Source organism: Octodon degus, unplaced genomic scaffold (genome assembly GCF_000260255.1).
Source record: "Octodon degus isolate 3935 unplaced genomic scaffold, OctDeg1.0 scaffold00040, whole genome shotgun sequence".
NCBI lineage: Eukaryota > Metazoa > Chordata > Mammalia > Rodentia > Octodontidae > Octodon > Octodon degus.
In genome coordinates this window covers 5,360,060-5,383,337 of record NW_004524616.1, presented here as the reverse complement: position 1 = coordinate 5,383,337, position 23,278 = coordinate 5,360,060, and the positions used below count along the sequence as shown (strand labels likewise).

Here is a 23,278-nt window from a genome sequence, read left to right as displayed (position 1 = left end):
CATCCCATGACAGAGAGAGAGAGAGAGAGAGAGAAAGAGAGAGAGAGAGAGAGAGAGAGAGAGAGAGAGAGAGAGAGAGGAAGAAAGAAAGGTTGGGTATACTGGACAGGATGAGAGGGTCCTCGGCCAGTGTTTATCAAGCCTCTGTTCTCAGCTAGGGAGAGGTGGGGTCTGAGCAGGCTCCACTTCTCACCAGCCAAGCCACTAGAGGAAAGGCAGGGGCAGAAGTGGAGGGTATCAGCACTGTCCTGCAAGAATATCTGGGACAATAAGTTAGGGCAAAAATGAGGCCAGTGCTTTTCTTTGACCACACTTCCAAGAGGCCAAAGCAGGACTACAGGAAGAGGCTGGGCTGGGGTGAGGGTGCAACCTGGGAGACAAATCTGGGGCAGAAAAAGAGCTAGCCCAGGATCACAAGACCCAAAGCTGAGGGGCATTCCCATCAGAGCCTTAGAAATTAAAATCCTTAGGTAAAAAAATAGCAGCCCCAGAAGGGATATCAAGAATGTAGCAGCCCCGGGCAGGAGCAGCCAAGGGAGCCCAAGGATGCACACTTCACAGCCTGGCACACGCCTGCAGAAGGACCTGGGATTGCTTCTAACAGATGGAGAAGAACTGGGCACAGATGAGGAGCAGGCTACCTGCGTGGGAGAGAGAGACCCTAGCTCCCTGACCTGGGTTGGTGTGAACCTGCACTGCAAGCTCATTCTTGGGGCTGGGGAGAGCTGCAGTCCTAGGGCCCTCCTGCTTGTGGAAAGATCTGTCAGAAGGCTGTGAGAAATGACCCTGGTCTGTCTTCCAGGTTTTACCCTGCATACAGGACCTCAACCTCACGTGTGGGCCTCAGGCTACTCTCGGTCACTGGGTCCCTTGCACTGATCAGAAGCTGGGGTAGAGAGGCTGCAGATGTCTGATGGGTCTGAAATCAGAACACAAGTGAGGCCATGCTAAGTGGAGAGAGGCAGCTTTTCCAATCCTGGACTTCAGAGTGAAGTGGGGTGGAGAATCCCCATTCAGGAGCATCCGCAGAGAATAATGGAGAATGTCAAGTCTACCTGAAGCCCTCAGGGCTGGCATGGGGCTGTGCCACCCATCACTAGAAACAGAAAGGGCTGGAACAGAAGGGCTGGATGCTTGTGGGCCAGGCAGGGAGCAGTGCCAGAGCCAGGCCCTTGCACTCCAGGAGTCTGGATGCCAAGGGAGGGCTCCACTTCTCCTAGGATCTCCCACTGCTGGAGAGGGGGCAGGGGCCACCAGGGCCTGGAAGCAGAAGTGAGACCATCCCCAGTAGCAGGCTGCAGGCTAAACGGAAACCGGGAGCCAAGCTGGGCACCAGCAATGTGTTTCCGCCCACACAGGCTGGGGGGCGCCTGGCAGCCCCTGGGAGGCTGTGAATCAGCTCTCACTTCCCTCCTTTACCCTTATTTTAGGCCTTGGAAAAATGCTGATACTGCATAGGCAACAACTGGCCTCCTTCCCCGAAGGCCTGACCAGGGTTTCAAGTTCTCCTTTCTCCTTCAAGAAAATTTTCCTTAAAAGAGATTGGCTCCCCAGTAAACATAGCAGTGCTGGAGTGCAGTGAGCTGGGGATGTCCTAAACCGTAAACATAAAGACTAAAGCTTATTCCGACACAGGTGACATTCTTAAGGCTTCTGTGTATTTAAACCATCTAACAAGCCAATGAATGGGTGCAATTATAGTCCTCATTTTATAGATGGGGAAATTGAGGCAAAAACTCTCTGAGCCAGTCCCCTGTGCTATAGACCAGCTATCCAGTGGTGGGAGTGCACGTCAGAAGCCTCTCAGAACCCCTTTGGATCTGCTGGGCTAAGATCCTACATCCCTCTGCCTCCTCCCCATGTGAAAGAGGTCTAAGGACTTGGCCATGAATAGGCCATTGCATTTGTTTCTTCATTTGCTTGAGTCCTGCCTTAAGCTAGGACTGGGCGTGGCGCTCGGGAAGTGGGCCACGCTCTATGCAGGGTGAAGGTTTCTGCTGCTAGGGAGAATGATGTTACCATAGCGAGGAAGATGAAGCCTGGAGAGCCTGGGGGAGTCCAAGGAAGCTCCTAGCCCCATCTCTCAGAGGAGTGGCTTCCTGGGCATCAGAGATGGCCCCCACCCCTGAGCAGGTTTGGGTTTGGGACAAACCAAACTAATGACCAGAGGGCACAGACTTGCTCAAGGTAACTCAGCATCATCACCGCCAAGAACCACCCACCTCTGACTCAGGGTGTCAGGGTACAGCCCAGGTCTCACTTCTGTTTGTCATCCCACTCACCAGGTCATGGGGTTCCAGTAATAGAGCCCAGCGGCCCTGAGCTGATTGTGCAACCAGGTACAAAGGTGACCCTACGGTGCACAGGCAATGGCAGTGTGGAATGGGATGGCCCCATCTCCCATCACTGGAACCTAGACCCCGATGCCCCCAGCAACAACCTGATCACTCACAATGCCACCTTCAAAAACACGGGGACCTATCGCTGTACTGAGTCTGGAAACCCACAGGGAGGCAGCGCCATCATTCACCTCTACGTCAAAGGTAAGGACGCAGCCCTTCCCAAGAGGCTGGCCACTTAGGCCCCCCTGTGATGAGCAGAGAGCTGGCCCTACTGCTAACACTCATAGTAAGTCAGCTCCACATGTATTGAGCACTGACTACAAGGAAGGACCCCTTCTAATTCAGTGTCATCCTCACCATGACCCAGTGAGCTGAGCGTGACCATGATGCCCATTGTCCAGGGACTCAGAGAGGCTTTAGAGGGCTCAGAAAGGGAGGGCGGTGGTAACGCTGTGCCCCTCTATCCAGACCCTCACCGGCCCTGGAACCTGCTGGCAGAGGAAGTGACCGTGTTCGAAGGTCAGGATGCTGTGCTGCCCTGCCTGCTCACTGATCCTGAGCTGGAGGCCGGTGTCTCTCTGATGCGTGACCGGGGCCGGTCCGTCTTGCGCCAAACCAACTACTCCTTCTCACCCTGGTATGGTTTCACCATCCACAAGACCAAGTTCGTTGAGAACCAGTACTACCAGTGCAGCGCATCAGTGGGTGCCTGGAAAGTGACCACGCTCAGCATCCGGCTCATTGTGAAGAAAGGTTGGTGGGGCAGGGAGGGCCTGGCCAGGTATGAAAGGCAGGAGGGAGAGCTGGCAGCCATGCAGGCAGCAGCCAGGAAGTGAAAGACGTTTCCTTTCACTTCTATGCAAGTGTACCTCAGTCATCTCTGTCCACAAAGGGCAAGGTGTGTCAGGGACAGGATACAGACCACGGGCAGGTAACCAACTCACCAGATGGGATCATCATGAAGCACAGCAGCTAGCTAACGAATGTGTGAGCTTGGGACCCCTTGCTGAGCAGACCACCTTTCGGCCTGGAGTGTTTCTGGGCCTTGAGAAGTTGAACCAGTGCATCTTTAGATCTCAACAGATTAATTTTGTGCCTGTGATGTGCCAGGCACTGTGTCCACTATGGGATACATCGCCTTCATGGATTAGACAGTCAGGATAGTGCGAATGTGTGGCAGGGCACAGGGGTGAAGCTAATTCTGCTAGTTCATGGAAGCTTTTTTTTTTTTGGTGGAATCGGGGATTGAACTCAGGTCCTTGCACTTGTCAGGCAAGTGCTTATTCTACTGAACCATCTTTCTTTAAGGAATGTTTAAGCTGAAGATCTGCAGAATAAGAATAGGCCCTCTTCCTGGCATGGGAGAGAAAGCAAATGGGAAGGGCAAGTGCCAGTGCTCTGTGCTGGGAAAAGGGCTGAGATGCAGTGGCCCAGGGTGACAGACACCAGGGTGTCTGGGGCAGGACTGAGGGAGTGTGATGGGCTTTGGCTCTGCGCTAAAGATGGCAGAAAGCCACTAAATGTTCACACAGGACAGAGGCAGGATCTAGGTGCATTTTTCAGAGGTCACTCTGACCACTAATTTATGTGGGGTTCACAGGGACACAGGGAGGATATAAAGACAGCTGTTGCAGAAGTCAAGGGCAGAAAGTGGCAGTGGGGCTGCAGAGGTGGTAGTGACAGAAGGACCAGGGTCTCTTTAGGACACATGACTTGCTGAGGCATCAATGCGTCCTGGGATTTGGGATGGGAGAATGGTGGAGACCCTGGCAGTAGCCTGGCTCGTGGCAGGAAGCAGAGTGATGACGGAGGCCTGTGGGCTCAGGGGTCTTTCTCCGGCTTCAGTCCATCCAGGGCCCCCCACTTTGACACTGGAGCCTGCAGAGTTGATACGGATTAGAGGGGAGGCTGCCAAGATTGTGTGCTCCGCCAGAGACGTGGACGTCGACTTCAGTGTCGTCCTCAAACATGGAGACAATGAGGTCAGTGCCCACTGGGCATGAGGCGTGAAGAAGGGAAGAAAGGTGAGGTCACCATCCCTTCAGCATGCCAGACCCCAGAGCAGAGCCTCCAGCTTCACCCTAAAGTGGTTCCTGGGCTGAGAGAGGGGACCCCTCTGAGAGGGGACCTGACTTGCTGCAGGCAGTAGCAGATCCAGAACCAGAGCTCAGCTCACTGAATCCTGTGGAGACGATGTAGGGAGCTGGGCTCAAATTCCTTGATCTTTGCTCCAGTTGGTAGACAGAAGCCAGGTAGGAGCTCAGCCCTGCCTTGGGATGTCTAGGCCACCTTCAGAGCTAGTGAAGGGCTACTTGAAAGACTTTGGGAGAGAGGGAGAAGGAGAGAATATTTTCAGGAGAAAAGGGCATGAGGCTCCTTCCCAGAATGCCCTGCGCCCAACCTCTGGGCACGCTGATGTGTGCCAGGCACAGTCCTAAGTTCCTCATTTCACACTTTGATTTCCCCTAAGACTCCTGGGGCCAGGGCCAGGATCAGTCCCACTTTATAAATGAAGAAACTGAAGCTCAGCATTCAGCCCCTGGCCAAAGAATGGCAGTTACTAATCTTAAAGTCGGAACATTTAGACTCTATTGATTCTAATCCCTTAACATCCTTGAAATATCCCCATCCCTTCTCACTGCAGCTCCGAATCTCTCAACAATCTGATTTCCAAGATGACCATTACCAGAAAGTCCTGACACTTAACCTGAATGACGCACGCTTCCAAGATGCTGGCAACTATTCTTGCACGGCCCAGAATGCCCAGTTCATCAACTCCACCTCCATGGTCTTCCGGGTGGTCGGTGAGCATCAGGGGTGGTGGCCAGGGAAGGAGGGAAGCAGGGTCTGAGGAGCAGAAAGCTGATGACAAGGGCGACACTGATTTTATCCTGGACCTGGCCAGAGAGCTTCACCTCTGAGGGCCTTCCTGGCCGCTCTCCCAGGGCCCTCTCTCCCCACTCGGAGCTCCTACTGTTCATTGCTACACTTTACTTTAGCATAGTTTAATTTTTCATGCTCTGGAAACTCTAAGCGTTCCTCCAACTCAGACTTGAAGGAAGTGGCCTCTAAATTGGCACAGGAGAACTGAAGGTCGGTGAGCTGGGCTGAGAAGTGGAGCAAGAGGAGGAATAGAGGGGACAGCATATGTGAGGCTCAGAGGCAAAGAGAGCATGGAGTGTGGGAGAAAGAGAACAAGCTGACAGCTGCAGAGATGTGGAGCCACGTGAGCAGCAGCCACAACAGGGTAGGGGAGACAGGGTGGGGGGAGGCAGAAATTGGATGGTAAAGGAGCCTTGATGCGGGGGATCACTTACATTTTACTCAGCAGAGAGGTCCCTGGAGGTTTTAAGAGGACAGTGATGGGCACAGATTGCACAGCAGGTGGTCTGTGTGGGAGTCAGGAGCAACCTCTCCTGCAGAGAGCGCTCCTACCTAGCTGCATCAACAGCTACCAGTGCCTCAGTCTTCCTACCTGCAAAATAAGGCTACTAATAGTAACTGCACCAGATTTGTTGTAAGCACTAAAGGAGCCTATTCATAAAACGGAACAGCCTGGCACCGAGTTCACACTGTCTCCATGTGCTTGAGGACACACTGCCGGAGAAAGGCTCTGTCTCATGTCAGGCGGGTGGGATGGGAGAGTGCAGAGCCATCTGGGCGGCTTAAACAGTGTGCAGACCGCATGGGGAATATGGAGGCCTCTTGCCCAGGATGATTTAGGGAGGGATGATTGACGCAACTCGCTGACTCCTTTGATAAGGCATGAGAAGAGGCGGGGCCTGGGAGACTGCGTAGGGAGCAGAGGCAGTCACTGGACTGGGACCCCAACAGGGAAGCAAGCAGGAGGCCTTTAAGGTGGGAGCAGGTTCTGAGTCATTCTGGTCAGGCCGTGGCTAGGCTGCTGAGTGTTACAAGCATTGGGGGAGGGGGGTGGCGGGAAGGGGAGACATGAATCACTACCCAAGAATACACGCAGTGTTCTGGAGGGAAGCAGCATCAGGGATGGCAGTGAGCCCTAAAGAGGAAGAGGAGGAAAGCTCAGAGAGCTGCCCCAGTCGCAGCTGCTGTTCCTAAGCATGCAGTGTGTGTGTGCAGCGGTCCCTCAGTAAGTGCTGGTGAGCATTCACACTGTTGGCCAGATGTTGTTCTGGATGCTAAGGACATAACTGCGAGTGAAGCAGGCACAGAAACCCCAGCCCATGCTAAGTCTGCGCTGCAGAGAAGGGAAGAAAAGCAATGAGCAAAATAAATTTTAAGGGGGCTGGGGAGATGGCTCAGTAGAATAAGCGCTTCCCTGGCAAGCACAAGGACCTGAGTTCAATCCCCGGTTCCAAAAATAAATAAATAAATAAATAAATAAATAAATTAATTAATTAATTTTAAAGGACAAAAAAGTTGTGCAGCACTTACAATGTGAAATGGGGTGATCACTGGGGAAGCTCTCATTGGGGGGCTAGCGTTTAGGCAAAGATTTGAAGCAGGCAAGGAAACAAACCATGCAGATGCTGCAAAGAGAGTTCCAGACAGAGGAAAAGCAGTGTTCTTAAGAGGTGGTGGTCCAAAAGATCAGAAGAGGGCACGGGTATTAAAGAGATATATTGATTACTAACATGTTGAAATGTGGGAAAAAATTAAAACACGGCACACTTGCATTTATTTTATTTATATAGTAAAATACATAATTTTAAAATTTATTTTCAGTTATACTCTAGAAATTGTAAAACAGAGAAACAGAGCAGTATTTGCCAGAGTTCTCAGTACTCCTCACAGGTAATGCACTATTGAATATTGCATACCCTTGTAAAACACAGCACAACTAAGCTAACAACTTAAACGTTACATCCCGATATTAGTCCCGTACAAATGTGCAGCGGCTCATGACCCTGAAAGTGTACCCCTGATACATGTAACCATGTTGAAGGAAAGAGATCAGCGGTGACCCCCTGAGGGTGCAAGGCTGTGCTTGCCATGTTTAAGAAATGTATTGGCCAGTGTGACTGGGATGGAATGACCCCAAGGGAATATCATATAAAATAAGGTCAGAGGGCCCCAGAGATAGCTCCACGGTCTAAGTGCCTGCCTAGGCAAGCACAAGAACCTGGTTCGATCCCTGGAACCATAAGCCATGCCAGCCCCACCGCTGGGCATACTGAGCTGGCCACCAAGACCAGGTATGGTGGCACATGCCTGTAATCCCAGCACTGGGGAGGCTGAAACAGAAGGATCACTACTAGTCCAAGCTATGTAGTGAGACCCTGTACCAAATACATTTTAAAAAGAAAAAATGGTCAGAGCAGTAAAAATGGAGAGGGTGGCTGATCCATAGGAGCCTCTGGGCCAAGGTAAGGACTCGGGCTCTTCCTCTTGAAAGAGTTGGGGAGCTGCTAGAGGGTCTGAGCAGAGGAGGGATGCTGTCAGGCCAAGACGTAACAATATTTGACACAACTTTGTTAAGGACTCTCTGTAGGGAGACAAGGGAAGAAGGAGGGGGACATGTTAGAAAGTGACTGCACTGGTCCAAGCTAGAGACTGGCATAGCAATGGTGGGAGTAGTGGGAAGTGATTGGAGTTTGGATGGATAGATGGATGGTGGAGGGTGGGAAGAGAGACATCAGAGGAAGTCTTGGTTAGGGGCAGAGAACATAAGCTGGCACATAGAGGTCTAACAAACACATTAGGGCACCTTTCCACTAAGGCTAGATCTCCATGTGTTGCTTTCCAGAGAGTGCTTACTTGAACTTGACCTCTGAGCAGGATCTCCTCCAGGAGGTGACTGTGGGTGAGAACTCCAAACTCGGAGTCAAGGTGGACGCCTACCCCAGCCTACAAGGTTATAACTGGACCTACCTGGGACCCTTCTCTGACCACAAGCACAAGCTTAATTTTAACACCATCAAGAGCACATACAGGTACCACCTGTCACCTCCTGTCTGTCTGGCCCCAGAGGGGCTGCTTCAGCTAGGAATCAGGATACTTGATTCATGTCTCAAATTTGCTGTAGGACCTTGTACCTGGGCCATCTCCTTTCTAGGTCTCACTGACTATCTGGAACCTCAGTATCAGTCATTGGTGTTTGAGGTTTGGATAGAATTGGTCTATATCTCTGTCCTGCATTCTTAGGAAATCTAATGCTATCCTCAAAAGTTCTACCATTTCCACCTTCTCAGGGTCCCTCAGGATCCCTCATGAATTCTCAGCCTCTTTCTTTTTCTTCTTTCATGACTGGTCCAGACATAGGAAACAATCCTCATCTGTATGATTTCCTCCCAGAGACACATTTCTAATAATGGCTGTATGGGGTATCTGCCATGCACACAGATCTGGCAGGTAGAGTGAGTGGGTGTCACACAGTCATGGATGAGTCAGCAGTTCTCCAAGAATCAATCTCTGGTTGCTCTTCTCCAGTCAAAACTCTTTTCATAAAGTATAGTCTCTTAGGCAGACACAGGGGCAGGGGTTCAATCCCTGACCTGCTGTGCCAGCCTGGCCCTCAGGGCATGCTGAGCCAGCGAATGAGACTGGGTGTGGTAGTGTACGCCTGTAATCCCAGTGCTTGGGAGGCTGAAAACAGGCAAATCACTGCAAATCCAATCTGTGTAGTGAGACCCTGTGAACCCTATACTCAATACATAAAAAAAAAAGCATAGTCCCATTAACCTGGCCACTTTCCTGTCATCTCTCCACTCCCAGAATCTGATTTCATACATTCTTAGCATTTTAGAAACAATTTTCTTGTCTCCTTGAGAACTATGCCCACAGGATCTTATTTTCCCATCCAAAATGGCCTAACCAAATAGTTTCTGAACAGAAAAAGTTTCTTCCCTAAGATAGTCACTGTTATCAGGTATTAAGATGTATGTAGCACTGTTCTATCAAGATAAGAGAGCATAGCTCCAGGCCTAGCTAATATGGGTCCCGCTACTGCTTTACCTCCCGTGCTGGTGATAGACATCCCTAAATGGTTTTCCTGTGACCCTTTCTGCAGAATATGGACATAGCCTCAGAGTCTTCGATACAGTCCCTGGATGCTCTGTCCAGCATAGTTGGTCCATGAGGAGACCCATCTGTCTTCCTGGGTAATCTCTTAGCCATCTTCCAACCTCAAAATTCTTTGGGGGTCTTATTCCATTTTCTAACAACACAAGCCTCAATGACCCCTAGAATCTTGCTTGTCCGATGTCAGAAGCAGGAAGATGTCTCCATGTCCTCATCTTCCTGCTCTCAGCTCACATCTGGTGCTCTCTGGGACACTGTCTTCCCCTCACCTAAACCTGAAGTTCTAAACCAAGAGCCTATAGCCCTCTAGCAATGGGCGACCTGTGGATAAATCTCAAGTGTCCACAAGCAACAGAGACTTTGAGGGAAGGAATCATGAGATCCCCTAAGACAAAGTGTTTGGGTGCCATTCAGCAGAAGGCAGCCCTAGGTCTGGGCACCAGAGTCCACTGCAGCTAGCCCCTGTAATGGCATGTCCATGACAGCACATTTGAGTCACCCCCCAAATTAATTTCCTTTCAGTTGAAGTAGATGTTAGTTATCTCATGATTTGATATGTGGTACTCACTTCAGTAGTACATATTCGAAAACTGGAACAATGCAAATATTGTGAATCTGGCCCCTGCCCAAGGGTAACATTAACATTTGTGAAGTGATCCATGTTATGTTTTTAAAAAAGGAATTAACATGTGTAGAAGATTCTAAAGGCCAAGTGTCTGGCAGATGAAACTGGCTTTTGGATACCACAAATGTTAGTCTAGTAAGAGCTGCTCCACTTTCCAAGCAAGAGCTGTTAATTTGCTAACATTTATTATTTTTAAAAATTTGTTAGTATTTGGTGTTGATAGGGATTGAGTTCAGGGATTTACATGTGCTAAGGAAGCGCTGCCTACCATGGAGCACCCTCTCCTGCTCTGCTAGTGTTTATTACCTAAACAGCATATTCATTCTGGACAAATTATAAAATAGAGGTTAGGAAAAGCATAAAATAAACAATGACATCAAACCAGCCAACGTGACTTTTGCCATCTTTCTGCCCTTAATATTTGCTTCCAGGATTTTTCTATATTAAAGGGTATGGTTAATCTGAGTACCTACAATGAGTGGGGTTCTCTGTCAATCACCCTGAATATGTAGCCCTTGAGCCCTCAGGTAAGATGAGTCACCATGTTTCACCCTAACAACAGCAACAACAACAACAACAACAACAACAACAACAAAATGGAGAAGCAGAGAAGTTAAGCATCTGCGTAAGGTCACACAGTCAAGAAATGGTGGCCCAAGAGCTGGAGCCGGGTACTATATTCTGCTGCCTGTCTGTCTCATAGTCCCTCTTGGCAGGTCTGGCATTTCAAGGAACTTCAGCAGGGATTGCTTTGCTTGTGAAAGCGCCTTTACAGAAATCCTCTCTACTAAGTCTTAGGAAAAGTACCTTCAGATAAGACCAGTGAAGGTACACGGTTGGTGGCTTTTGCCTGTCTCCGTGACACTCCATCTGGTACTCCTGGTCTGGACACTATCAAAAAGAAAGCAAGCCTCTTGTGGCTGTTGTCTGAGGGCTGGTAGGTGGCAAGCAGTCTGGGCCTCATAGTGAACCTGCTTTCCTCTGCAGGTATACCTCCAGCCTCTTCCTGACCCGTGTGAAGCCCTCTGAGGCTGGCCGCTACTCCTTCCAGGCCTGGAACGAGGGAGGCTGGAGAGCTCTGACCTTCAGCCTTACCCTGCGATGTGAGTGATGGGGTGGGCTTTGCACATAGGTCCCCAGAGTGGCTTGGGCTCGGGTGCTTTGAGAGGCTAGAGAGGCACAGTCAGTGTGGTGGCCTCTGGGGTGATACCACCCTCCTCTACCCTCCTTTCCTCCTCAGACCCCCCAGAGGTCAGTGTCATGTGGAGCTCTGTCAATGGTTCCAATACCCTGCTCTGTGATGCCTCTGGGTACCCCAAGCCCAATGTGACTTGGCTGAAGTGCAGGAGCCACAATGACAGGTAAGTGGATTCTGCTCGCCTCCCTCACCTGGGCTGAGGGGCTGGATTCCCATAAATGGGAGGGGATCCCAAAACCCTGAATCATGTTCTGTTCTTCCCAGATGTGATATGGCCCAGGTGCTACATGTCTGGGAGGACTCAAACCCTAAGGTCCTGAGCCAGAAACCCTTCCACAAAGTGACTGTTCAGAGCCAGCTGACCATTCAGACCATGGAGCCCAATGTAACCTATGAGTGCAGGGCCTTCAACAGCCTGGGGAACAGCTCTGGGTCCACTGGGCCAGTCAGCAGAGGTGAGCCTTGCCCCTCCCCATCCTGGCCAGCATGCACAGATGGGGGGTCTGCGATGCTGCCCACCCCCCAAAGCTCCAGGACCAGAAGTCCTATTGGGAGGAGCAGATCCCAGCAGTACTGAGATCTACTTCTCTATGTTGACCCTGGACTCCTCCTGGCAACAGAGCTCCAGAGGCAGGGCTGTGGGACTGAAACTCAGAGGAAAGGGCAATGGAAGCATCGAGCCCAAAGAGGCAGCAGCCTGAGGCTAGCTGACCCTCTAATCATGTGTGTGCCCTGTAACTCAGTCATTAATTCACAAGTACGAGTTTGGCATACTTGCTATGTGCTGGGTACTTGTTTCATGCAAAAGTCAGTGCACAAAGGAGATTAGGGTCTGGTTAGAGACAGCAAAGCCTGAGGCCAGCTGGAGCAGCCGCGGCCATCTCTCCCTTGCTCCTCTCCTCCCCTGAGACAGTCCTAGCCATTCAGGGCTCTGTGGGAGTGGCTGCCAGGCCTACTTCCAGCTCTGCGCCCTAACACAGGCTGTCTTTCTCTCTGCACAAAAGCTCCCCAGGACCAGTTCTCTGGTATTCAGAGACCTACAGCAACCTCTGACCCTTAGCAATCAGTTCTCAGTGCCCACTCTGTGCCAGATACAGGCGAGAGTATCAGAGGACACAAAGCAGCCCCTGACTGGCCCCCTGTGCTCTCTGAGATCCTATCACTCGTGCGTGGCAGCCATGGGCCTTGGGGCAGACGCTGCCAGGACCCAGGGCCTCAGCCTCACTGCTGGTAGTTGTACATTGTAAGTAATAAAGCCAACTATATCAGGCATTGTGCTAGGCTCCTTGCTGATGTTATCTCAATTTGCTCACGACCCAAGGAGGTGAAGTCCTGCTTTCCTTTGTATTTGGAGGATGATAAACCTGAGACTTAGAAGTCATGGGTTCAGTGTCACCCATGCCTTCAGTGGCATAAGTGAGATTTGACCTCAGATCCAAGCTCCTTCCTGATCTAGCAAGTGAGTGATGTCCTTCAAACAGCACCAAGAGAACCAAGGTTTTAGATCAGGGTAGAGAAGACCCCAGTCCCATAAGCCTGGCTCTCAGCTGCTCAGAAGCACTGTTTAGCCCCAAAGGACCGATGAGGAAGCTGCAAGGGACCTGCTACAGTGGAGGTGGATTTGAATGAAACCTCCAGGCCTTTCTGAGCTGCCCAGAAGTGGAGGTCAGCCCCCATCACTGAGGTGCACACATGCAGTGGATGGGCACTGGGCCAGGCTGCTGGAAAGGGGCTTCTGGGAATGGCAGGGAGTAGGACTGCGTGACCTGGGGGGCCCACAGCCACAGGAGGTCCTGCTTCTAGATAGGGCTCGGAACTGCTCAGAAAGATCTGGAGAGACCATCCTCATGCCTGTCCTGCAGCAGGGGCTGCAGCTGCTCTCTGGGCTCTGGGAGGCTCTTGCTACATTGAGTTAATGAGCATCATTGAGCACCTCCCCCACGGGAGGACTTCTGAGGCCCCACTGCCTCCTCACTCTGCTGCCTACCCCTTGCAGAAGCCCACAGCAGGCGCCCCGAGGAGCCCTTCTTCACACCAGTGATGGTCGCCTGCATCTCCATCATGGCCTTGTTGCTGCTCTTGCTGCTGCTGCTCTTGTACAAGTATAAGCAGGTGAGCTGGGAGATCGGGAGGGAGCGGGGGGCCAGCCTGAGGACCAGGCCTTAGGACAGCCATGTTTGGATGTCACCATGAGGCTTCACAGACCCACTGTGGAGCCCCCACTCCCTCCCTCTTTCCCTCATGCTGTCAGTCCGATGTCCAGCTCTGTGCCCTAATGCAGGCTGCCTTTCTGGGCACGAAAGCTCCCCAGGGCCAGTTCTGGCAGCAAGCTCTGCCCCAGTAGGCTTTACTATCCAGGGCAGGAAGAGCTGTGACAGTGAGGGAATGCATTATGGAGATGGGGACAGGATCCGGGGGAGCCTAATCACATGATCCTGTTCCAGGTGCCCTGCATGTGAGATGGGAACACAGAGGGCATCTCAAGGGCTGGCCTGAGTCATGCCCTTGTGTAGCACATGGATCGTGGAGGAGCAAGTGTCATGGTTGCTGTAATCCTTTTTATTATTTAGTATGATTATTGAGGACAACTGCCATTTACTGCCTGCTGTGTATTTCGGGCACGGCCTGGCTGGCTGCTGGGCTACAGTGATTCAGGTGCATTGTATGAGGCATGCTGCCTACATCGTCTCACTAAATGTCCTCAGCACCTGTGGTGTGCAGGTGGCATCGCTTGCCCCACTTACAGAGTCAGAGCTGAGGTCCTGAGAGGCTGAGGCAGTTGCCCTCTTCTGTGTCTGGTTTTTAACCTGGATGGACTAATCCCCAAACTACACATTTAGCCATTATGTGAAAAACAGATCCTCTTATTTTATCCCTGCAATGACTCAGAGGCAAGGAGGATAGTACTCAGCATTCTGCCCATTGAGACCAGAGCTCACGAAGGCCGGGCGCCTGCTGTGGACACAGAGCTGGGGTTGGTACCAGATCCCAATGCCTCCACCACCTGGCCGGATAAGCCACCGCCTCATACCAAATATGATGACCACTGCACTTGGAGGCACAGGGCTCTGGCCAGAAGGCTGCAGGGAGGTGGCAGTGTCAGGGGGGTGGCTTCTTCCACAGCTGTGAAGAAGCAAGACCAGAAGAGGTGGCTAGGCCTTCTTAGGGAGACAGGCCTTGGAGCCTGGGCAAGCAGCAAGGAAGACCAGACTTGAGGAAGTGCAGAGGGGCAGGTGAGCCGAAGACCTGGCTGGGCTCCAGAGGTGGGACCCGGAGGAGGCAGAAAGGGCGCAGGCAAGGCTCTGAGGGCACGAAGCCCTTCCTGCAGGGTCTGGGACGGCCTTGGGTTGAGCGATTAAGGGTGATGACCACTGTTGTGTCTTCTTCCTGGCCTTCTCCTCGCCAACCTCTGGGGCCTGGGGAAAAAAGACCCGTAGCTGGAATGTGCAAGATGAATGGATAGATGAAGGAAGTTCTGGATTCGGGCTTCCTGTGCTTGTGTAGCACCTTGAATGAGAAGATGGCTGTAAATAGAGCCCTCAGGAGAAGACAGTCAGGACACCAGGGGTCTAGACCTGCCAGATACTGCATGGCCAACGGCCTGTGGCTGACTCACGATGCTCCTTGGCCCTCTCGTACAGTGGGGCTGGGTGATCTGCCTCCTGCTGGCCTGCTATAGGGGCCAAGGGCAGGAGTGGATGGTCTTGGTCCAAATCCTGGCTCTGCTAGTATGTGTCTATGGGACCCAGAAAAGTTGGTCCCTCCAGGCCCATTTCTCCATCTGTAGAACAGGGTAGTAATGGAAGGCTGTTGTGAGGACTCCCTGGCCTGATGCTTGACAGGGTGCAAGGTACAGACACTGCTCTATACCAGGGCACATGCCCGCATCCCAGGAGGAAGTCAAATGGGGAACCTGATGAGTCTGAGGTTGGGTATCTCCTTGACTACACCCCCAAAGTTGTGGGGCCCCACTCACCACCTCCAGAGACTAGACTAGTCTTTACTCGTTCCTGTGGCTGCCTGTTCCTTCTCTAAGAGGTTGGCAGGAGCAAAGGTTTTCCTTATATGGACCTGGAACCACCTTCCAGCCCTGGAGATGCTCCAAGGGTACAGGACCCCTGCAACCCTTTCTGCCTGCTGAGCTATGGTTTAGAGATACTTTATGCTTTCTCCATGGGGATATTTTTGGAACATGTACTCTCAGTCACTTCTTTATTTCCCATCCAGGAAATTCAGCTGCCCCCTGAGCCTGCTCAAGGCTCAAACCCAAGGCCTTGGAGTCCCTCTCACCCAGTATCCATTCACATACAGTTTAGCTCCCCTAAACTAGGGTGCCCCCATGGGCCAAGAGGGTCAAGTTGGTCAGCCACTGCCTCAGGGCCCAAATCCCGTCCTCCATTGTCTTGCACTTAGTCGGCAGGTCCTGGTCCTTGCTGCCCAGGCCTGGAGTGGCCCCATCTGTGGAAGGGTTGTTTCTGACTCAGGGCTGAGTCATCACCTTCTGTCCCCAGCAAAGACCAGGGAAGAGGGGCAAGGAGGAAGACGAAAGGGCAGGAGTCAGCAGGCTGTGAGCAAGGGACCCAGGGAGGGAGGAAGGGAAAGGGGGAGGGCACAGAGAAGCCGCTGAGGGGACTGGAGAGAGGACTCTGGGTCTAGACCTGAGCTCTGAGGACAAGAGACACCCCAGGGATTCTCCCAGGGAACCACTTGGATCTCCCAGTTCCTGAGGCAGAGCACCCACTGCACTGAACTGGCTGGCCGGGAAGGGGAGGCTGCCAGGACTGTGAGGTCTCCATTTTCATGTCAACACCAGAAGAGAAGTTAGAGGCAAGTGTGGAGCTTAGACTGGGCTCCAGGAACAGAGGAGATGGCGTCCGGTGAGGGTCCAGTCCCAGGTCACACTCACAGGAAGTGCTCAGGAAGCACCCACTGCGCTGTCCCAACAGCTACTCTTGTTCTTAGGAGGCTGACCAAAGTGGCCACCCCAGAGCCACACGGGAGCCTGTTCCGAGAAGCACAGGTCCCTGAGAGGAGGAGAAAGCGGGTGAGGATTCTGGAGGCAGGCAGGTGGGCAGGAGCTCAGCACTGGGAGCTAGGATTTAGAGATGTGAGATTCCAGCCAGGCCACCACTGCCTCCTTTGACCCCTCCCTTTGCCCCTGCCAGGCAGGGTGGGGCTGACTCAGTCCAGCTGCAGGAGGACAGAGGAAGGAGAAGTGCTGGGGAGAAAAAAGAGCCCTGGCCAGAGGTTCCTGGAAATGGAATTGGCCAGGAGAGGTCAGATGACCATTTCCAGCTCCATTTGTGGTCTTTGTCTTTTTGGTGACAAAGGTGCCCACCTGCAGGGTTTGACTCCTCAAAGGCTTGGCAAGTTCCTCCTGGGTCACATTTCAGACTCATCCCAGGCCATAACATGGATGCGCTTAAGTTTACCTGTAGCCCGCTCTCCCGGACCAGAGCCCAGAAGTTCTTCCTTGGGTCTAACCAGTTTATCCTCCCAAATTACTGGCTGGAAGTTCTTTCCTACTGCCATCTGGAGTGTGATGCTTAACCTGGAAAGACACATAGCCATAGGCTACCCTGCTCCCTGACACCTGTTCACACACCCTCAAGCTCCCCAATCTGGGGCTCTCAGGGAAGGACCCCAGCTGCTAAGCACAGCCAAGCTGGGCTATTCCCAAGGCCTGACCTGAAAGAGATGGTTTGCTGGTTATAGTTTGCTGGTTATAGCAGTGGCTCAGGGTCCTCCATCTCCCATCCCAGCTTCACTGTCCCCCTAAACATTGCCTTCCCTCAGCACTCCTCACAGAGTGATGCCCGTGTAGCTAGCTGCCCCACAGCAGGAGGGAGAGGCAGCTGCTCCTCCTGCCCAGGCTGGACCTGGCACCCACCTGTCTCAACCTTCGAGACCTTGCCCCTGGAACTTCCCCTCACCTTCCATGCCCATCCTAGCTGTCTTCCTGTCCCTCAACGGCCAGGATCTTTCCCTCTTCGAAACTGCAGCTTTTGTGTGCACCACGCTGGGAAGTCCATACGGCTGGCTCCTCGGAGGCCTTCTATCTACCACACTGCTGGCCACTCTCTCCCATTAATCTGCTTTCTTTTTTTTTTTTTTTTTTCAGAACTGGGGATTGAACTCAGACCCTTGCGCTTGCCAGACAAGCACTTATTCCACTGAGCCATCTCCCTGGCCCAATCTGTTTTATTTTATTCCCAGTAGTATTTGAAAATTTCCCATGTGTACACTTATTTGACTTGAATGTATTCTTAGCCACTAAAATGCAAACCTCATGTAGGCCCAGAGTCTGTCTTAATACTGAAACAGCTTCAGCTAGCACAAATAGTTGCTCCTTAAATGTTTGGATGAGGGCTGAGGAGATAGCTCAGTAGAATAGGTGCTTACCCAGCAAGCGTAAGTTCCTGAGTTCAATCCCTGGTACCAAAAAAAAAAAAAAAACACCAGTTTGGATGGGACTGTTGCTTAGCCTTAAAAAGGAATGGAGTTCTAACATGCTCTAGAGAATGGACGAACCCTGAAGACACTATGCTAAGTGAAACAATCAATGTTGCCAAGTCCACTTACATAAAGTACAGAACAGTAAAATTCATAGATACAGAAAGTAGGATCATGGTAAGCAGTTGGCTGGGAGAAAGGAATGCAGGAATATAGTTGTCTTTTAATCAATATAGGATTTCAGTTTTGCAAGATGTGTTCTGGAAATCTGTCGTGCAACAATATGAATGTACTTAATGTTGAAATGTTTGCACTTAAAATGGTTGAGGTGGTAAATGTTATGTAATGTATATTTTACCATAATTTACACTAAAAATAGGGTATGGGGTGTGGCTCAGTAGTAAGGCATGTGCTTAACTATGTGTGAGGCCCTGGGTTCAGTCACTGACACTGCAACACAAATAAAAAATAAAAATAAAAATCAGATGGGAGGATAGGCAGGTGGGTAGATGGATGGACCTATCTCAAGCTCTACTCTCCTTCCTCGACTAGTAAGTAGCAAAATTAGCAGAGATACAGGTTTCCTCAGAGGCCTTCAATACATAGATAGGGCAGCTGAGGCTTGGAAAAGGGAAGGTCTCATAGGAAGACAGTCCAGCAGGGACTGGGGGGCAGCATCATGAGCCCGGGGTGCCATGGTGCTCAGCACATGGCAGGGCTTGCCGTCTTCCTCCCTGCATGCCTTGAGCTCTCCCACCCACTGCTCCTGGGAGATAAGATCCAAGAGCAGCCTGCCAGCCCAGCTACCATATGGCTCCCCCTCCTTCTGCAGAAGCCCAAGTACCAAGTACGCTGGAAAATCATTGAGAGCTACGAGGGCAACAGCTACACCTTCATCGACCCCACCCAGCTGCCCTACAATAAGAAATGGGAGTTCCCCCGAAACAACCTGCAGTTTGGTGAGATAGGGCCCCAGCACCCTGTGCCCTCCCTTCTCAGGACCCATGGGGGCTGAGGATGCCTGTGGGCCCTGAGCCATAGGCCCTTTAGTGCCCACGGGCCTAACAAGGCTGTGTGTACGGCAGGTAAGACTCTTGGAGCTGGAGCCTTTGGGAAGGTTGTAGAGGCCACAGCCTTTGGTCTGGGCAAAGAAGACGCTGTCCTGAAGGTGGCTGTGAAGATGCTGAAGTGTGAGTGAGGGGAATGATGGGAATCTGGGGGCGGATCTGGGAAGCAGCATAAGTGATGGGTGGTACTACTCCCATTTCAGCTTGCTGGAATTTGTGGGATAGGATCCGGGAGTGAGGGGTAGGGCCTGGCATTTCACATGAGGTTATTCTTCCTATGACTCCTGGCTTCTAGGAGCTCTTGGTCAACTTTTGTGTAGGGAAGGGTTTCTGAGAGTTCCAGGAAAGCTGAGATGCATAGACGTTATCTAGGATCATGGCCTAGCTACAGCTCGGCTTCCTATTACTTGGAGAGGAGGTCGTAATGGGCCCATCCCTCCCTCCAACTGGTGTGTCTGCATTGTTCCTCCTCCCTCTTTTGGCCTCTGGATACCCCTTCTTGCTCTGACCTGTGTCCCGCCCCCCAGCCACAGCTCATGCTGACGAGAAGGAGGCCCTCATGTCTGAGCTGAAGATCATGAGTCACCTGGGCCAGCATGAGAACATCGTCAACCTCCTGGGAGCCTGCACCCATGGAGGTGAGGGGCCTGGTGGGAATGGGGCCTGTGATCTTGGGGCTTTTTGGGGATATCTCAAGGCCTTGGGGCACGTAGCTCTAGCCTTCCCTTCTTATATGTTCCAAATGCCAGTAGATGCCCTGCCTCAGCCCCTTGAAATTGATAGGTCAGACTCCTGGACTAGCTAGGAGCTACCAAGGGGTGAAGCAGGCAGCTCTGCAGAGCTCTGTTCTGTGGGTTCACAGACATCTCTGGACTCTGGAGCAGTGGGGGAAGGAGACAGAAGCTGAGATTTATGGCTAGGTGTGGTGACATAATCCAGCATACATGCATGGGGTGGTGGGATGATAGAGGTGAGTTCAAGGCCAGCCTGAACTACATAGTAACACCATTACTTAGAAAATAAACAAAGTGCATCTTTCTGGACTCTGCTTCCAGAGGATTTGATTCTGCAGGTCTAGAATAAAGCCCCCAAATCTTATGTTTTAAGAAGCTCTTACCCAAAGATGTTTGAACATTTACTCTAGGGATCTCAGTGTTGTTCCAGGAACCCACCCATCACCCTATACCAAAGTGACATAGATTTCTTTTAAAGGAAGAATTCTTGGCCTTAATTTTTTTTTTTAAGTTCTTCTGTATTTGGCCAATGGAGCTTACTGAGGTATCAAGAAATTTGATCAGAGGTGGGACTAGAATTGAGGTGTTAGGTCCCAGGCCTGAGGCTTCACTGTCCCCATCCCTGTGCTGCGGCTCACACTACACACTTGGCTGCTGTAGGCCCAGTCCTAGTCATCACTGAGTACTGCTGCTATGGTGACCTGCTCAACTTTCTGCGAAAGAAGGCTGAAGCCATGCTGGGACCGAGCCTGAATCCAGGCCAGGAACCTGAAGGGGAATCTGGCTACAAGAACATCCACCTGGAAAAGAAATATGTTCGAAGGTAGTGCCCTGGCACAGGACAGGAAGGAGGCCTGGACCAGGAGGTGGGACCCAGGTCTTTCTGCAAAGACAGTTCATGACCTGAGGAGTAGTTACCTGGGCACTCTGATTTTCAACTATCTTTTCCTATCATGCAACAAATCTCTGAGTACCTACCACGTGGTGAGAGCACAGAGGGCAAAGATGGGCAGATCAGAGGCTGATGAAGATATGTTAATGAAACCATTACCTTAACACATGTAAAAGGTCAACCCAGACTCATGCCTGGCGCCCAGGCCAGAGATGGGAAGACTTGGGGAACACTTGGTTTCTCCCACTACATGTGCTATGGAGGCTGCAGAGGAGTGGCTGGCTTCAGTGCCCACATCACTGTGGAGAAGTGGGGACAACCAGTTTTTGGGTCACGGGGAAAACAGCATGCCTATGGGCAGCAGCCCCCACTTCATCCTGGACTCAGTGTACCCCGGTGTGCCACCAAAGTGGTGAACCTCTCCCTCCTTTTCTGTCTCTATTGCTGTATGATGTGATTTCTGGAAGCCACACAGCGGCAGGTGGACAGAACTATGTGGGGAACAGGAGAGTAAGTGGTGAGTTGCACACCATCCATGAATTAAGGCAGAGGCAGAGCTGAGCTAAAACTCAGAGCTTTGGGGATAGTGTTCACTTTAGCCACACTGTTGTCCTTCAGGTCTTGCTCTTGGATGACAGGTGGGGCCCCACAGTCAGAACCAAAGTAGGACAGGAGGGGTGTGTATTGTGCTCATATCCTAAGCACCGCCAGCTGCCAGCCCTGCAAAGCAAAATAAGGAGGCCCACTTTCTTGCCTTGTCCCCTTAGAAATGGGGGCTGGGGAGGTCTACTTCCTCTTCTGATACTGATATCCCCAAGTGGGTGACACACACTGGACCTCTGCAGGATGCAACCTGCAGAGCCACATAAGATAAAAATGAGGACCAAAGCACAGTATTAGCTTTTCTCTCAAATCTGCAGGCAGAGACAGTATTCTCAGCAGGGAAATTTCCCAGCTGTTAATATAGAGGTATCATTTCCAGAACAAAGGAGAGGGCCATTTTGCCATGGTCACTTTTATAAACACTGGGTTCTCTTTCTGGGAACACTAGAGCATGGGTACTGTCAAGGTATGTGTCTCCAATGCAGAGGGACACGAGGTAAGGCAATTGGAAATCCATGTGATGGAACTGGTAGAAACAGTAGTGGCTCTTTGGTGAAGGATAGTGCTTCTCAAACTCACCTATCCAAGAGCAGGCATCCCCATGGGGCTTCTAGAAACTCACCCCTCAGGTCCCACTTGGACCTGCTCAGTTACAACCTACGCAGAGATTCCCCAGGTGGTGCGGCTACACATGGGTCTCTCTGCAGGGACATGGAAAGCTATGGGTGACTGTGCTAGCCTTAGAGCTTCGAAGGGTGCTCTGAGCATGGCAATGTTAAAAGTTCCCCAAGGAACTTCTTATGCAAAGCCAGAGGTGGGAGCAAGGTAGCTAGAGAGGAGAGGACTCCAAGAAGGGATTGCAGAATGTGTTCAAATTCTAGCAGGCTTCTTATGGGGAAAAGCACAACTTTTTGGGTGACCCTTGAAAAAGCAAAGATAAGAAGAAAGTTCCACAGACATTAGGAGCAGGGAAGAGCTGTCCACAGACGGAATAGGCTCTATCTCTGGCATGGGAGATGCCCAGGGGTTGTGATCACTTAGGATGTAGTAGGGGGTTCCTGTCAGAAAGAGAGGTTCAGGCTGACTCTGAGGGCCCGTCCCTTCCCTGATGGCTAGGAGAGTTCAAAGGGCAGCTGGAGGCTGAAGCCCGAGCTAGGCATCACAGCAATGAGGACTACCTCTCAACCTTCTCTCCTATACAGGGACAGTGGCTTCTCTAGCCAGGGCCTGGATACCTATGTGGAGATGAGACCAGTCTCTACTTCAAGTGACTCCTTCTTTGAACAAGGTGAGGATGTCCCAGGGCCAGGGTCAGGGGAGAGGTGGGAGGCTGTTGGGAGGTAGGCGATGGGGCCAGGGAAGGCAGGGCTGTGACAGGACTCTCCTGATACTTCTTCCCATTGCAGACCTGGATAAGGAGGAGAAGCGGCCGCTGGAGCTCTGGGACCTACTGCACTTCTCAAGCCAGGTGGCCCAGGGCATGGCCTTCCTGGCTTCCAAGAACGTAAGTCACTGCTGGGTGTGATGACACACTCGTGTAGTCCCAGCACTCAGGAGGATGAGATGGGAGGATTGCTGTGAGTTCAGGGCCAGCCTGGACTACAAAATGAATTTAAGCCAGCCTGATCCTGTCTCAAAAAAAAAAAAGAATGTGAGTCAGAACCACTGTGGTACTCAGGTCACCGGTGTGGTCAGCCAGAGCCCTATGGTGCTGAATGAATGAGAAGGGGCAGGAAAGGGGAGTACGGTGGTGTGAGGGAGGAAGGGGAGCACAAGAGAGCAAGCAGGAGTGCATGGGACACATCTGTGCCCTGGGTGGTTTCTTCAGGAGGGGCACGCCTCCAAACGGGAGTGGCTGTTTCCTGGGGTGGTTCAAAACAGATTTTAGTCATTCATTCTTACTAAGCACTATAAAGGGGGCAACAGCTTTCTCCCATGTGAAGTACATGGCCTCGTGGGATGGAACCAGAACCTTCCTCATGGGGTTGTGATACTTTCCGCCCAGCACCCAGTGCTCAGGAATGGGAGCTCTATCATCAGAACAGACTTGGGGGTCAAGGGCTTGACTGTGACTGACACGTGTAGGACTCTAAGCAGCTGATTTAAGTTCTCTGAGCCTCATCCTCTTTATCTGTAACAATGGCATAATCACCATTGTCTGAGGATACAATCCAGCTTTAATGTGTACGAACACTTGGGGAGAGACCAGGCCTGGAGCTGGGAGCAGCTAGCGTTGCGCTAACAGGATGGGCCAGGAATTGTGTGCAGCACAGTGGGTCACTGCTTCTGGGGCCAAGGGCCACCCGAACTTCTCGAAAGCAGCTCTTGTTCAGAGGCAAACAGCAAGATGGCTACTGAGGCCATC

The 23,278-nt window shown here is 51.6% G+C and overlaps 1 protein-coding gene across 3 annotated transcripts in view; it reads left to right on the top strand.

The window, feature by feature from the left end:
* Window positions 1-23,278, top strand: part of Csf1r (colony stimulating factor 1 receptor) — a 28,605-nt gene that overhangs the window by 2,414 nt on the left and 2,913 nt on the right. The window contains exons 2-16 of one of the 3 annotated variants that reach the window (XM_023715364.1): window positions 2,286-2,543; window positions 2,811-3,095; window positions 4,188-4,324; window positions 4,987-5,146; window positions 8,068-8,254; window positions 10,954-11,069; window positions 11,207-11,327; window positions 11,429-11,619; window positions 13,164-13,276; window positions 18,450-18,576; window positions 18,703-18,807; window positions 19,212-19,322; window positions 20,079-20,241; window positions 22,116-22,201; window positions 22,320-22,417. In XM_023715364.1, the coding sequence (XP_023571132.1) occupies window positions 2,286-2,543; window positions 2,811-3,095; window positions 4,188-4,324; window positions 4,987-5,146; window positions 8,068-8,254; window positions 10,954-11,069; window positions 11,207-11,327; window positions 11,429-11,619; window positions 13,164-13,276; window positions 18,450-18,576; window positions 18,703-18,807; window positions 19,212-19,322; window positions 20,079-20,241; window positions 22,116-22,201; window positions 22,320-22,417 (2,258 nt within the window). Of the gene's footprint in view, window positions 1-2,285; window positions 2,544-2,810; window positions 3,096-4,187; window positions 4,325-4,986; window positions 5,147-8,067; window positions 8,255-10,953; window positions 11,070-11,206; window positions 11,328-11,428; window positions 11,620-13,160; window positions 13,277-18,449; window positions 18,577-18,702; window positions 18,808-19,211; window positions 19,323-20,078; window positions 20,242-22,115; window positions 22,202-22,319; window positions 22,418-23,278 lie in introns of all 3 variants that reach the window. The other 2 variants (XM_004631294.2, XM_023715365.1) reach the window with 2 other exon arrangements.